Genomic DNA, 15,703 nt, shown 5'->3' with positions numbered 1-15,703 from the left:
TTTTCTAAAAAAAAATATATATATATATATATATTAAAAAAATATATATATATATATATTTTTTTTCTTTTCCCCTCATCTAGTCTACTACTATTTTTGAAAAGTGCCTTTAACTATAACCAGGCTACAAAATCCTACCTTCCTTCCAGCATTGTACAATTAGGTTGTGTGAAGTTTCCAATTCCAGTTTTCTGTAGCCAAAATTCCCCCAACAGCTTTATGAGCTAAAAGGGCCCCACAGGGCTGTTGGAGTCTGCTCTTCAGCCTCTCCCAGCTAGATCAGAGGTGTTGAGGTCAAGGATGGTGAGGGATTTCTTCTTCGTGAACTGTCTCTGGAAATGTTAATTGTATGCAAATGAGTACAGGATTATGGCCTCTCTTTGAATCAGGGGAAGTATTTAAAATCTGTACCCACACAGGGATGACAGATAGAAGAACACAAACAACAAGAAGAAAAACTGTAGGTACTACAATCGCAGTGCGCTCTGCTCAAAATAGGTCCAGGTGGTCCTATAGGTTCAAGGACCAACTATGATGCCCAGCTGCCATCTCTATCACTTGATTTCTTCTCAGCAACCTTGAGATAACAGGGATTATCATTTTTGACAGATAAAGCATCCAACATTCAGAGAGTTTAAGTGGCGTCCCCAAGGTCACCCAGGCACAGAGTTGGAAAATGTGAAAGTGAAGTCACTCTGGTGTCTGATTCTTTGCGACCCCATAGACTGTAGCCTACCAGGCTCTCCCATCCATGAGATTTTCCAGGCAGTTTCCTCTTTTTGCTGTGCCAGAAGATGCAAACCATGTGCTAGAAAGATGGCAAAGAACTAGGCAGCCAGGCGGTTGCCAGAGGGGCAAGGGGGTAAACACAAGACCCTTGAGTGAAGTCAGCTGTTACAGGAGGGTCAAGGGTCATGAAAGCGCTTCTGCTCACTGCGCCAGACCTTACTGACAGAGGCAATCACAGTGCTGGCCCCAATACTGGGCAGAGTGGCAAGAACTCATGTTAAATAAAAATACCTAAGTGCCAAGGAGAAAGTAGTTCATGACTGCAAGCAGTAAAGGAGGCTTTCTAAAGGGAAGACATCTCAGCCTCGGTTTGAGGCGTTGGTGAGACTTTCACAAAAATAGCCCTAACATTTGTAGAGTTCTTTACAGTTGAAATAACGCTTTTTCAGGCATTATGTTATTTGTCTCTGGGAAAACACCCTGTGGGTTAGAGTAGGCATTATCATTTCCGATTGAGAGATGAGGAAATTCATGCACATGGTATTCTGCAGGCAAGAATACTGGAGTGGGTTGCCACGTCCTCCTCTGGGAGATCTTCCTGACTCAAGGATCGAACCTGCATCTCTTATGTCTCCTGCAGGAGGGTTGTTTAACTCTAGCACCACCTGCGAAGCCCAGGATAGCACACGGGTGGTCTTAATGTAAGAGCTGGGGAAGGGCATACAGGGTGTTTCTGGAGCATAATGAGAGTCATCTAACTGGAGAAAAAAACAAACACGCACACATTCTGAGAGTCCAGGTCCATTTTGATTCTTCTTTGAATGAATGAAAGAATGTCAAGGCTATGCCTTACTAGTTAGCAGTTCTCTACAGCTTCAAAAATACTCTCCTAGATCCCACTGGGCACCAACATGCACCCAAACAACCAACTCAAAACTCAATAAGAAACCCAAATTTCTCACCCAATCTATCATCCAAACCATTCGCTTATACCAATATTATCTAACAAAGATGTTTCAGTTAAACAGAATTGTTTTAATACAGCTAAAACATCTGCATTTTATAATAACCTCCCTGCTGTTGCAACATATGGCAGCATCAGACTACTTTATTCCAGGGCCCTCAGAGCTTCTGAGACACTTCAAAATGCCGTATCATCATAAGTAGGTTTTGGCAACTCTCAAAGCTGAAAGAAAAACAATTAATTCATTTTAATATTTAAAATAAACATGGGCCATTTGGATCATTTGGGAAGAGAGGGGGGGATTACAAAAATTACAGTAATTAGAATCTGACTCCCTAAAGAGAGATTTCCTAAAATGTAGCTTCCAGATGGAAAATTCTACAGCAGGTCCAAACAAGACACGTTCTCAGCCTGTCCCAGTCTCTTCTGAATTGGAAAAGAGTCCTCCTCCTACCTGACCACCTGATGCAAAGAGCCGACTCATTGGAAAAGACCCCTGATGCTGGGAAAGATTGATGGCAGGAGGAGAAGGGAGTGGCCCAGGATGAGATGGTTGGATAGAATCACAGACTCAATAGGCATGAATTTGAGCAAACTCCAGGAGATAGTGGAGGACAGAGGAGGCTGATGTCCTGTGGTCCTTGGAGTCTCAAAGAGTCGGACAGGACTTAGTGATTGAATAACAACAACAACCTCTTCCTACCAAGTTTTTAATGGGGGTCACAATGAGCATCGTCCCTTTACTTATATACAGCAGAATTATGACAACATGACTCTCGTGTAGGTAGAAGTGAAGCCAGGAGCTGAAGTGAGAGTTTAGTATAACTCAGTGAAATAAACATGAATCAGAAGATCTTATATTCCAGTCATTGTGCTGGATAAATACCAGAGAATCAGATGAATGAGGACAGCTATCTTTAATCAGTCCTTACTGGCCACAGAAAGAATGAAATGGAGACTTGTAAATGTTACAGAGTGTGACAGATTCTATGAGAGAGTTGACTTTAAGACATGTTAGAAGCATAAGGAGAGCATTTCACCTAACCTGGGGGGTGAAAGCAAGCTTCATGGAAGGAGGGATGCTGGAATAGAATATTCAGGGTAGAGACATTACGCTGAAATTAACGAGAGGAAGGTGAGCTTCCTGGGCTGAAAGAAACAAATGGTGTAGAGTAGGGAAACAGCCCTTCAGGGAGCTGATGGCCATTTGGTTTCAGGTGTGAGGCGAGGCGGTGGAGAAGAATCCAAGGAGAGAGGAAAAGGGTTAGATCCTGGAGGAACTGTCGGGCCATGCATGGCGGTCTGGGTTTCATCTTGGAGGGAATGCTACCACTGAAGGGTTTTCCTGCAGAGAAGGGGGACCTCAATGTCATTATCATTACAGCATTCTCTGTAATAGGCCTTGAGTGCATTCTCTGCCTTGGACTGAGAACTGTTCCTCCTTCATCTCACCACAACCCTGGAGAAAGGTAGAATCATTATGACCATCTTGAACCAGTGAAATTGCTCAGTCATGCCTGACTCTTTGTGATCCCTTGGACTATAGCCTACCAGGCTCGTCCATCCATGGAATTTTCATCTTACATGGAATGACCATCTTACACCCACAAAAATCAAGGTCTTTAGAGGAGGGGGGTTTGTCTGATTTCTCACAGTCAGGAAACACAGGAAGTAGGATTGGAATCCAGATCTTGCAGACATTGACGACCGTGCTTTTGATCCCTACAGTGTACTGGTCCTGAACTAGACCAGGCTTTGGGGATGGAGAACAGTTTAGAGAAAGAGAAGCTAGAGCCCGAGAAACCAGACAGGTAAGGGATGCTTAGTATGCTCTGTGCTTGTTACAGTTGATGACAAAAATTGTTAAAAAAAAAAAAAAGACAAAGTCCCGTCACCCAGAAAACAGAGCCAATATGAGCTCAACTTCTTGAAGCCAATCATCTAAAATAAAAATGTCAACATTTGGGCCCATTCAGTAGTTCCTTCCTGGAATTCTGCCAGCTACTACGGAAAGGAACAGGGGTGCTGTAAAGCTGAGAACCAACATCAAGGAACTTTGTTAAAAACCTAGTTTAGGAAAAAAAAATTAAAAAAAAAATAAAAACCTAGTTTAGAAGAGACCTTGAGCAAAGAGCTTTAGCATCTGCTGGTTTCTCCTGCCTGCTTGCTCTTGACCTTAAGAACAGTGCCTGCAACCTCAGGTTATCTAAGGAAAAGGCCTGATTTTCAGGACTCTTGAGTCTCAAGGCTCAGAGCTCTTTCAAGTTCACCAAGATAGGAAGAAAGTAAGGAAACATTTCAAGTTCTGGGCCATCTCATTTGAAAGCCTTGCCTTCTCTGCCCATCTACCATTGAGGAAGTTCTCAGGGATAAAGGAAACCTGAGTGAGAGATCAATATCAGTGGAAAGAAACTTTAGCATTGAATGATTCAGAGCCAGTTAGCTTAGACACTACCATGCTGAGGGCAGGGGGTGGGTGGGGTGAGGGGTGGAAGGGGGTGGAGTGGAGGGTTGGTGGGGGAAGGGGATGGTCAATATACCAGAAATACTTTATCAGAATTGTACACACAGGACTATAACAAAGTCAGAGCATATTTTATTCAATCCTCAGAACAAAGAACCTTCCACCAAAAGAGCCTCTTCTCAAGCCTCATCATAAAATAATGAAGCTGACTTACAGTTTTCTATTGTTTCATATGTGTCCTCTTAGTGGAAGCAAACACAATGCTGAAGAAAAGATACTGCACCAAATAAGGATGAGGAACCTAAGACCGAGAGTTCAGCGGTTAAGGTGGCCAACTAGGAGGTGATATGGCAGAGGTATGAATTCTACGGGGCTCTCATGGTCCCTTAGACGGTAAAGAATCTGCCTGCAATGTTCCATCCCTGGATCAGGAAGATCCCCTAGAGAAGGGAATGGCTACCCAGCCCAGTATTCTAGTGAACTTTTCACTGCATTTGATTTGTCACTTGTTCTCACCTTTGGGTATTATTTTCTTCCTTCTATTATCAACTTAAGAAAAAATAAAGATTAGAGAGGATGGAGGAAGGTCTGTGAATCATGTCAAATTGTTACGTCACCGCAACTCCAAGACAATGAACTTGAAGAATGGGAAAAGAAGAAAAGTCTTATGAGTACGATAAAGCAATCATTTTCAGTGTCTCCAGTATTTCATAAACATTAAATAAAAGACTGAGTTTCCCAGACAACTTCTCCACAATTGCAGTTCTGGCTGTGATAGTGCATCAAGAACAGTTGATAAATTATTAATCTGCAGCACTGTCTGAATTGGCATAGATCCATGGAAAGAGTGATGTGCCAGTCTAGCAACTGCCCTGTTTTACAGAGCAACATAATGTATATGTGTATATAACCTGGGAGATATCATGTTTATTGCACAAAGTGATCTCTTTCTTAAAGCTATTTTTCAAAATTATTTTACAGTGATGCTCAGGGGAACTACAATAAATCTGTTATGAGGTTCCATAGGTGTTTTTGACATGAACTTAGAATTGTCCTAATTCTAAATCCTATGAAATCCATGTAGGAGCTGGAAATTCAATAATTTTTTCTGTGCCCCTGGCAATAACATACAGCACTGGGAGTTGTATTTTGTCAAGTTGCACCTTATCTGTCCGCCTCATCCATTATCAAACAGACCTGGCTTTGCTCACTTCAAAGATCCACGTTTTACTGATGATTCGATGAGATTAAGATAAAAAAATGTTCCATTTTTGAAGCTATTTTCTTTATAATTTCCCAAACCATTATTGCACAAAGTTTAAAATAACAAGCATGTATCCACAGATGTACCTTTTTGAAAAAAAGCCTTGTATGGTAGAACTAATATATCTATTGAGCCTAGGATTCCCAAGAGTATATAAACAGTTTGAGTATAAAATATGGTCATTCTATAACCAACTTTAATATATTCCTGTTATTTCTTTTTGAACATTACTTTCAGAGGCAGAGATATGCATTAATTTTTATATATGAATAATTTAAATAGGAGAAAATCTTTATTTTTTGAAAGCTAATTTTATCTTTGAGAAACATATCATTTGAGGTCATTTTTTAAATCCTTATAACACCCACCTAAATAGGATGTCCAACAAATTCCTTTATTTTAACCTCTTCCAGCTAAAACTCATGGTCTCCGCTTTGGACCAAGCTGCTTTTCCTATCGCATCCCCTACCTTGGGACTGGTATCATGTTCCATAAAATTTATTGTGTTCAGTGATCTCTTCTGAAAATCAGGATGAGGTATTAGGAACCACACATGTAAAAGATTTTTCTCTGAGCTTCCTATAATTTGAATTGCTATGTAGTAAAAATTTTATTTGAAATAACAATTTACACTTTGAGAAAATAAGAATTAAAGATGAGAATACGGATGGTTTTCAGAAACCATGGCCTTTTCCACAAACACAGATGTCAGTGAAAAGCGTCAGGAAATCACTTTATATTTAGACTCATTTTATTTCTTATGGGGAACAATTGAGTGTGGAAACTAAGATCAATTCATTTTGGCCTGAGAGTCTAATATAACTATTTCAGCGTCTGTAATCCCATGACACAGACTTTGAGACAACGCTTGCTAGGCAGGATGTGTTTGGGGAGACAAAATATCTATGGAATTCAGAGACTGGCTAAGTGATCACCAAGACACAAGGTCTTTTCAGTCGGTACCTGTCTTTGGTTTTCCGTCTCCAGGCGCAGCCTGGCCTCCACACACCTCCGTGTCTCCAGGAAGGCTTGGCGCTGGGCCCGGTCTGACAGGTAACTGATGAAGATTCCAGCTGTGTTCATACACATGAATAACACTGCCTGGGCCACAACCTAGAACAGAATTACAAACATAGCTTGGTCAAGCAGTTAAAAGAAGAGCTTTGCAGGCAAAGAGAATGACTAAATAAACAAAAACTTCCAAGGTAGGGCTTCCCTGGTGGCTCAGTGATAAAGAAACCACCTGCCAACACAGGAGACATGGGTTCGATCCCTGGGTCAGGAATATCCCACATGCCCCAGGGCAACTAAGCCTGTGGGCCACAACTATTGAGCCTGTGCTCTAGAGCTGGGGAGCCGCAGCCACTGAAGCCCGCATGCCTAGAGGCTGTGCTCTGCACTCTGCACTCATTGCTACCGCAATGTGAAACCGGCAGACTGCAATGACGAGTAGCCCCAGCTCACAGCAACAAAGACCCAAGGCAGCAACAAAGACCCAAGACAGCCCAAAATAAATAAATATATATTTTTAAAAATTTCCAATGTAGATCTTAAGGTAATAATCCAAATGTTTAGTAGCAGTTGAATAGAACCTTGCCCCTCATTCAGTTCTCAGGTCAACTTATTCCTACAGCCCTTCTTCAACCACACCATCCAGTTTAAAGCTTTTCCCTCCCTAAATCCCGGAGAAGGCAATGGCACCCCACTCCAGTACTCTTGCCTGGAAAATCCCATGGACAGAGGAGACTGGTAGGCTGCAGTCCGTGGGGTCGCTAAGAATCGGACACGACTGAGTGACTTCACTTTCACTTTTCACTTTCATGCATTGGAGAAGGAAATGGCAACCCACTCCAATATTCTTGCCTGGAGAATCCCAGGGACAGAGGAGCCTGGGGGGCTGCTGTCTATGGGGTCGCACAGAGTCGGACACGACTGAAGCGACTTAGCAGCAGCAGCAGCAACAGCTCCCTAAATCCAGATTTGAACTCAAATTTGAAACCTCAAGGAAAGCTTCCTTCCTCACACTATCTCACTTATCCCTTCACTAGCTGAAAGTTTTAATTTTTTAAAGGGTTGGGGAAGCAGGTGAAAAGACGAGAAAGATTAGTAAGAAACAGGAAACATGTTAGTTGAAAGGTACTATTGTATTTAACTTTGGTACCCAGGTTTTCCTGGGGGAGCATCCAAGGCCTGATGTTCCTAACTCAAGAGAAAATATCACATTTGTCTACTGCTTTAAGGTTCCATTGCCATTACCCATCTCCCAGGTGCCAAAGTCTCTTTAACTCTTAAGTTAAACTTTGTATTTTCACATTTGAAATTGAAAGTGTTAGTTGCTCAGTTGTGCCTGACTCTTTGTGATCCCATGGACTATAGTCCGCATGCTCTGTCCATGGAATTCTCCAGGCTGGAATCCTGGAGTGGGTTGCCATTTCCTTCTCCAGGGAAATTTGCAGACCCAAGGACTGAACCCGGGTTTCCTGGATTACAGGCAGACTCTACCATCTGAGCCACCTAGTAAGCACATCTGCCCCGTTCCAAACTTCTCTCTGGTGAAGAAAAGCAGGAGATTCTGGAAAGGAGTCAATAGATGGAAGAAAAAAAAACAGCATAGTAAGGCTTTCTTGATTTTTTATGGCTTTAGCTTGAGAGCAGATAACATAAGGTATAGTTTGAAGTGAAAAATTGCAATGGGAAACCCAGTTGGTCTGAAGAAGCAAAGAATAAGGTTCAGTACTTATGGCTGATTCACGCTGATGGGTGGCAGAAACCAACACAATATTATAAAGCCATTATCCTACAATTAAAAATCAATGAATAAAAAATAGTAAGGTTCAGAACAACTGTAGTTGCTGAAAAGTGATGGGAAAAGCCCCCAAAGAAGAGAACCAGTGAGGAAGAACATTAAATTCCTATATAAACTCTTCTCTGACCCACATATGCACAGGGCAAAGAGCAAATGATCAAGTTAATAGTAAAAGAATTGAACTGAGATTTGAACTGCCATAAATAAATAAAATTTTAAAAAAGAATACATAAAATATTCCTAAAGGAAACAGCATAGGAGACTTGCAGTACCAGGTAACAGAATTGTTATAAAGCCATAATAATTAAGACATCCTGGTATTTACAGGGGGATACAGAAATTGACCAGTAGATGTGAATGGAGAGCCCAGAAACATAAACACACAAACTTGATAATAATGCACTGTATTTCTAAGGAGCAAATAAGGCCTTTTCAACAAAGGGTGTTAGAAAAATTTGTAATTCATTTGGAAAATAAAGTAAAAGTAAATTCCTGCCTAATCCAATATATAGGAATACATTGCAAGTGGATTAACGTCTTAAATATGAAAGGCACAAATATTTTACTATTTTGATAAATTTTTAAAATTAAATGCAAAGAATACAAACCATAAAAATAGACTGATACATTTGACAAAATTAAAATTAAGCATTTCTATTCATTGAAAGACAGCTTTAATTAAATGGAAAACACTATAAGTAGAGATATTTGCAACACTTACAACTGGTAAAAATTAATTTAAGCTCACATGAAGAACTTGTATAAATCTATAAAAATAAAAGCAATCTTATAGGATATAAAGGCAAAAGAGAAGTGGGGTATTTCAAAAACAAGAGAATATCAACATGAAAATAAGTGTAACAATCTAGGAACTATAAGTTAAAAATCCACACCCATTCTACATCTACCAGGTTGGCACCAAAAAGGAAAAAAAAAAATAGTGGGGCATCATCAAATCAGTAAGGATTCTGTTGGCAATGTGAACTGACATTGCTACTTGGACTTGCACACTAATCTTGAATTTGCACATCATTAGAACTGAACCTTTCCCCTTCATACCCAGAGCCGTCTTTGCACAAACAGCCCAGGAAACATGCCCAAGAATGTTAAGAGCAGCGTTTTCTACGAGGGCTTGAAAGTGGAAATAATCTGAATGTTCACCAACAGTAGAATGGATATTTTAGGATGTATTAAAATACTTAAATACCGCTCAGTGCTGTTGATAAATCTAACTATTATTGTATGAATCAAAAATGAATGAGGCCTGGGAATCTTCATTTTTTTAGGAATCTCCCAAAATCACTTTCTGCAGTGGGTCCACGGGTTGCCATAGGGAATCACTGCTTCATGAAAATGATCTGAAGATCAGAAATAACACTGCCTTTCGACCTCCTATATATAGGTCCATCAGTCATGCTGTATTGGGAAGAACAAAGTTGACTCCATATAGACCTATGTATTTTACTTTAACCTTTATATTCTATTGCTTTTGCTTCAGAGTTAGGAATGTTGCCTATAGTTTAAAGTACACAGGATAGCCTGTTCTCAAGGCTCTGACTTTTAAGGGTATGATGCTTTTCCACTCAAACAAGGGATAAAAAGTAAACAGAGAGGAACATTTGTTTAGCTGGAGAATTACAGGAACATTGTGACCTGACCTATGTGGACAAAGTGTTTCTGCATCAAGAAGTTTGCCACAATCAACCTCACCCTTCCCTCACTTTGCCTTTAAAAATGCTTTGCTGAGACCATTTCGGGGAGTTTGTGTTGGTCGGGGGCGCAAGTCATCCATCTCCTTGCATAGCCCAGCAATAAGCCTTTCTCTGCTCCGAACTCTGGTGTTCTGGTGTTATTTGGCTTCATTGTGCGTCGGGCACATGAATTTGCGTTCACTAACATCACTAAATTCTGGACTCCCACAGGGCAGAGACCATTTCATTGTATCTCATCTCTTAACACAGGGTCTGGCATTGTAATACTCAACAAACACTTGTCGAGTCTAATTAGCTTGACAGAGTCACATGAGTGAATTTCAATGACCCACCTCTTGGGTGCTGTTTTGTGATGCCTGGGAAGAGGGATGTTATCACTGTGAGTGGGAAGCCCTCGACAAATTCATCCAGATAGGATGAGTCCCTCCTCACCTTCCCCATCGTCTCTTCCTCCAAGCCCTGGAGATGGAAGCTTCTCTGTGTGGGCCAGGCTGGCCCCTTCCTCCCTGGGGCGGTGTCCACAGTGTGGGCACTGCTATTTGAGGCCAGGCAGTGGAGAGCTGGAAAGGCTCGCAGAGTCAGCTGCCCCACTTGACACAGGATTTGCGCTTTTATCCTGGCAGCAAGATCTGTGCCATTCATTGCCAACCGGCCAGACCGGAGGACTGACTCGCTGGGGATCCCCCCACCCTTCTGCATTCAAAGTTATGCCACAGGGAGGTGCATCTCATTTTCTCTGCAGTTCGCTTTGTACAGGGAGCATTGCCACAGTCTGCAGTCCAAGCTGCAGGCTAGAAGAGATGCACTTTATTATAAAAACAGAAGAAAGACTGCCCTTCCATTCATTTCTGCGTTTCCAAAAGCATCCTTTCAAGTGCTACTGTGTGTACGGAAAGATTAACTCTGGGAATGTGACTATGGGACCTGTCCCTGTGGACAGTTGTACTTTTTTAATTTAGTAAGGAGGAATTCCCTGGAGGTACAGTGGATAAGAATCCATCTGCCAATGCAGGGGACATGGGTTCAATCTCTGGTCAGGGAAGATTCCACACACTGCTAGGGGCAACTAAGCCCGTGTGCCACAACTGCTGAGCCTGCGTGCTGCAGCTGCTGAAGCCCTTGGACCTAGAGCCTATGTTGTGCAACAAGAGGAGCCACTGCACCAACACTAGAGAATAATCCCTGCTCAACTAGAGAAAGCCTGCGTACAAGCAAAGAAGACCTAGTTCTGGGGGTCCTGACAAAGTGAGTGGGGCAGCCACACACCAAGGGCCTTCACATCTGCCCGGTGCTGTAGCTTCTGCAACCAGAGACCTGGGTTTGCACTTCCTGTCGCCCCCATTTACTAGGCATACGACCATAGGCGTACGACCACTTTTTGCCTTTTGAACTTTCTCATCTGAACAATGGGAATAAAGCTTCACCACATACAAGTACATACATGTATAGCTATATATTTATGTCTAAGAGATGGTGAAGGATAGGGAAGCCTGGCATGCTACAGTCCATGAAGTTGTAAAGAGTCAGACATGACTCAGCCACTGAACAATGAACAATAAATATTTGTATTATATGTATATATATGAATATGCATAGCGGGTAACAGATATCCAATAAATGTTGTATATATAAACATGAGGTTATTTTCCCCCCAAATTCTAGTGTACAGTGCAATATATATTTTTTATCTCTGAATAAATGATGCATTGCAAATTACTATTCTAGCTGGTTTCTTTTCCTGTTTTCTTGAGAAAGAAGCTACCTCCTAAACCAAGCACTGAAAATCATTCTGTGAGGATGCAGTATGCTATGATGCCAAAAATGAAAAGGTCATAGGTGTAATCCCGAATGTTCCTAGCTCTTTTTAGTTTGACTTGGAGGATGTTGTCTCTTTGAGTTTATATGAATGGGTTTGAGCACAACATTTCTTGAGTTAACCAGTCCTACATCATATTTCTTATTCAAGCTTCAGGGGTGTTCTGAACACAGGAGAAAAAGATTTTCTCCCTTCAGGTTCAGAAATAACCCAGAGGACCATGAAGTATTAACATCTCTTGTATTTACACTAATTTACAAAGAATGTTTCTGCTCATTGTTTACTATGTAGAGAAGGTAGTAGGGGGGATTATGGAGTCATTCAATCCCATCTTTCACCCCCTGGGTGACTCAGGCAGGTCATTCCCCTCACTAAGGGCGTGGATATTAAAGGGTTTGGTTTGCTTTGCTCTGTAGCACTCAGCAGTTTAGCCCAGTGGTTGAGGATCTGGGTTCCCAATGAGTGAGTGAAAGTGAAAGTTGCTCAGTCATGTCTGACTCCTTGTGAACCCACAGACTGTAGCCCACCAGGCTCCTCTGTCCATGGAATTCTTCAGGCAAGAATACTGGAGTGGGTTGCCATTCCCTTCTCCAGGGGATCTTCCTGACTCAGGGATTGAACTCAGATCTTCTGTGTTACAAGCAGATTCTTTACCATCTGAGCCATCTGAGTTTCCAATAATGCCACTTATTTGTTATGTAATCTTGGCCCAGTTAGTTAATACAGCCCTCACTTGTAACAGAAGAATGCCCTCCTAAAGATGCCGTTGTATAAGTAACGATAGCAATCAGCAAAAGGCTTATAAGACAATCATTGCTTACTATGTGTTCACTGAGGTCATGGTTATTATTATTATTATTATTGCTTTTGTTGTATGTTATATCACAAGAATGACTCATGGAAGGTCTGAGCAGGTAAGCAACCTGGGAAGCTTTGTGTTTGAGAAAGATGTCCAGCAGTACAGCAGCAGGAAGAGTTATCACCCTCTCTGAGTTAAGGACTCAGAGAAGACTGGGATGGGGGTGATTAGGAGGCTCCATGGGCTCAGCTGAGCCACCTGGAGGCACAAAGGTAGCACTGACAGCGTCCTCTGCCAGAGTCGTGGGTTCTTCTTACAGCTGTCAGCCTGAGACCAAGCTTCCTGCTTGTCCTTTATAATAATACATACTGAATTAGGAGAAGAAATTATAGGTAGTACTTGCTGCTGCTGCTGCTGCTGCTAAGTCGCCTCAGTCGTGTCCGACTCTGTGCGATCCCATAGATGGCAGCCCACCAGGCTTCCCCGTCCCTGGGATTCTCCAGGCAAGAACACTGGAGTGGGTTGCCATTTCCTTCTCCAATGCATGAAAGTGAAGTCGCTCAGTCGTGTCTGACTCTTAGCGACCCCATGAACTGCAGCCTACCAGGCTCCTCCGTCCATGGGATTTTCCAGGCTGGAGTTGGGTGTCATTGCCTTCTCCGAGATAGTACATAATGAAGTTTAAAAAAACAACAGAGCATTAAAGTAGTAAACTTAAGAGCATATCTAAGGGAAAAAATGATGCTGGCATGCTGAATTCAGAGGGCATATGATAGCATGATGAAAAAAGTACATTAAAAACTCTGAGTTCAGTGAGAAATGACAAAGTAATGAGGGGAAAAGGCGGTCTTTTCAGATGAGAACAAGAAGAGAGAATTATTCTGGAAAACAGAATTTAAAAAAAATAGGAGTATAAGATTAAAAAAAATGGATTAAACAAAACTCTGACATTAAGGAGGAAGTAAAAATGTTAAAGGCTAAAAATAGGAAGGACTGGAGGTGAGGAAAAATAAATGATTAAACCCTTCAAAAATAGATAAGGTAAGATGATGAAGTTAAATTTTTAAAAAATATCAGAAGTATAACAAGCAGTAGCTCAAAATTTAAAATAAACTATGCTCAGGCAAAGCAGCTTAAGATACTAGCCCATTTACAATGTTTATTCCACAGTATTCAGAGAAAGGGACAAACCAAGTGGCCAGTAACTGTTTCAATAGTATTTTCCAGGCTCAGGTAACTCCACCCTTAGCATCTCCTGCTTCTTTGCAAGGGAGGGAACGTGAGGAGAGCTTCCCTTTACACACTCCAATTATGTACCAGATACTGAGCTTTGGCCTTTATGTATGCTATTTTATAGCAACCCAAAGGAGCTTCCATGGTGGCTCAGATGGCAAAGAATCTGCCTGCAATGCAGAAGACCCAGTTCCAATCCCTGTGTTGGGAAGAGTCCTTGGAGAAGGGAACGGCAACCCACTCCAGTATTCTTTCCTGGAGGATTCCATCGATAGAGGAGACTGGTGGGCTACACTCCATGGGGTCACAAAGAGTTGGACTGAGCAACTAACAGACTTGGTCTTATTAGCTCCATTTCATGGAAATGAAAAATAAGACTCAGAGAGGTTAAGCAATTACCTAGGGCCACAGAGCTAGTGAGTGGTACTAGCATGACCAATTGGTCTTGGTTTTCCTGGAACACAGAACTTTGCTTTAAAACCTGGGAAAACCAGGTTTTCCTTTGCTTGGTCCTGGGAAAACCAGCAGGAGTTTTCCTAGCATGCTTTCTGCACAGCTTCCTTGCCATCTACTCCAGTGGTCCCCAACCTTTTTGGCACCAGGGACCAGTTTCATGGAAGACAATTTTTTCACGGTTGGTGGGGAGTTGGTTTGGGGATGATTCAAGCACATCACATTTATTGTGCACTTTATTTCTATTATTACCACATCAGCTCCATCTAGGATTATCAAGCATTACATCCCAAAGGTGGGGGATCCATGACCTATTCAATTCACAGAGCTCAAGACTCAGCCTGGTCCTCACCCCGTGTAGAAGCGACTCTCCTCTTTGTTTTCTGCTCTGTGGGACTGTATCTCATATAGTCATCTATCATCGCTCTTATATGGTGGTGATCAGTCTCATCCGCTGTCAACTCTACATCCCCAGGGCCTTGCGTAGTGCTTACACTTAACCTGTGTGTATGTGTGTGTGTGTGTTAGCCTCTCAGTTGTGTCTGACTCTTTGTGATTCCCTGGACTGTATCCCACCAGGCTCTCCCGTCCATGGGATTCTATAGGCAAGAATACTGGAGTGGGTAGCCATTCCCTTCTCCAGGGGATCTTCCCCACCCAGGGACCAAACCCGGGTCTCCAGCATTGCAGGCAGATTCTTTACTGTTTGAGCCACCAGGGAAATCTGCTCCTCATTCATTCTTAGAAGCAACAAATATTTACTGAGTGCCCCCAATAGGTGAGGCAGCATGCTAGGACTACATAAAGATGGACCAAAGAAACATTGGTCCTGCCCCCATGAAATATACAGACTGTTAACACTTCAGGCCTTTGGGATATGTTTGTTGAATGAATCAATGAGCTTGGTGGTGGACAGACTAAAGGGATGTGAGCTGTTCAGCTTCCTGCCCTCCCTTAGGGGATGCCTCAGTTAAAGATTCTCAAGACTTTTTTTTTTTTTTTTTCTGTCCATGCACGGTGTGGTTTGCAGGCTCTTAGTTCCCTAACCAGGGATGGAAAAAATGCCCCCTACAGTGGAAGTGTGCAGTCCTAACACTGAACTGCCAGGGAAGTTCATGAAACAAATTTTCATGGATACCCAAAGGAAGAAAGAAAGTGTCTATTCTCAGTTGCCCCCCTTCAATTATCCAGGAAGCTTCTATGGTTTAGAATTTTAGAGTTTGGGAGTCAGAATTTAACCCCAACACTCTACCTCTGAGAGCCTCTGAGTCTATTTCGGTTTTTAATAGAAATGACTATTGATGACCTATTATAGATGTTCTAGGCACTATCCTGGGCTCTGGGCATACAGAACAAGTCTCTTCTGCCTGAAGCTTATATTCCAGTGAACTTACTATTTCTTCACATGCAAAAGAAAAAAGAAATCCCTATGATCTAGGGTTATTGCAAAGGTACAATAAAAT

At 42.0% G+C, this 15,703-nt stretch overlaps 1 protein-coding gene across 1 annotated transcript in view; it reads right to left on the bottom strand.

Annotated features, from left to right (window-relative positions):
* Positions 1–15,703, bottom strand: part of ADCY8 (adenylate cyclase 8 (brain)) — a 227,901-nt gene that overhangs the window by 177,299 nt on the left and 34,899 nt on the right. The window contains 1 exon segment of the mRNA XM_010844318.1: positions 6,385–6,534. Coding sequence (XP_010842620.1) covers positions 6,385–6,534 — 150 coding nt within the window.

This window comes from Bison bison, unplaced genomic scaffold, assembly GCF_000754665.1.
Source record: "Bison bison bison isolate TAMUID 2011002044 unplaced genomic scaffold, Bison_UMD1.0 scf7180017864199, whole genome shotgun sequence".
NCBI lineage: Eukaryota > Metazoa > Chordata > Mammalia > Artiodactyla > Bovidae > Bison > Bison bison.
This window is presented reverse-complemented; position numbering and strand designations above follow the sequence as displayed.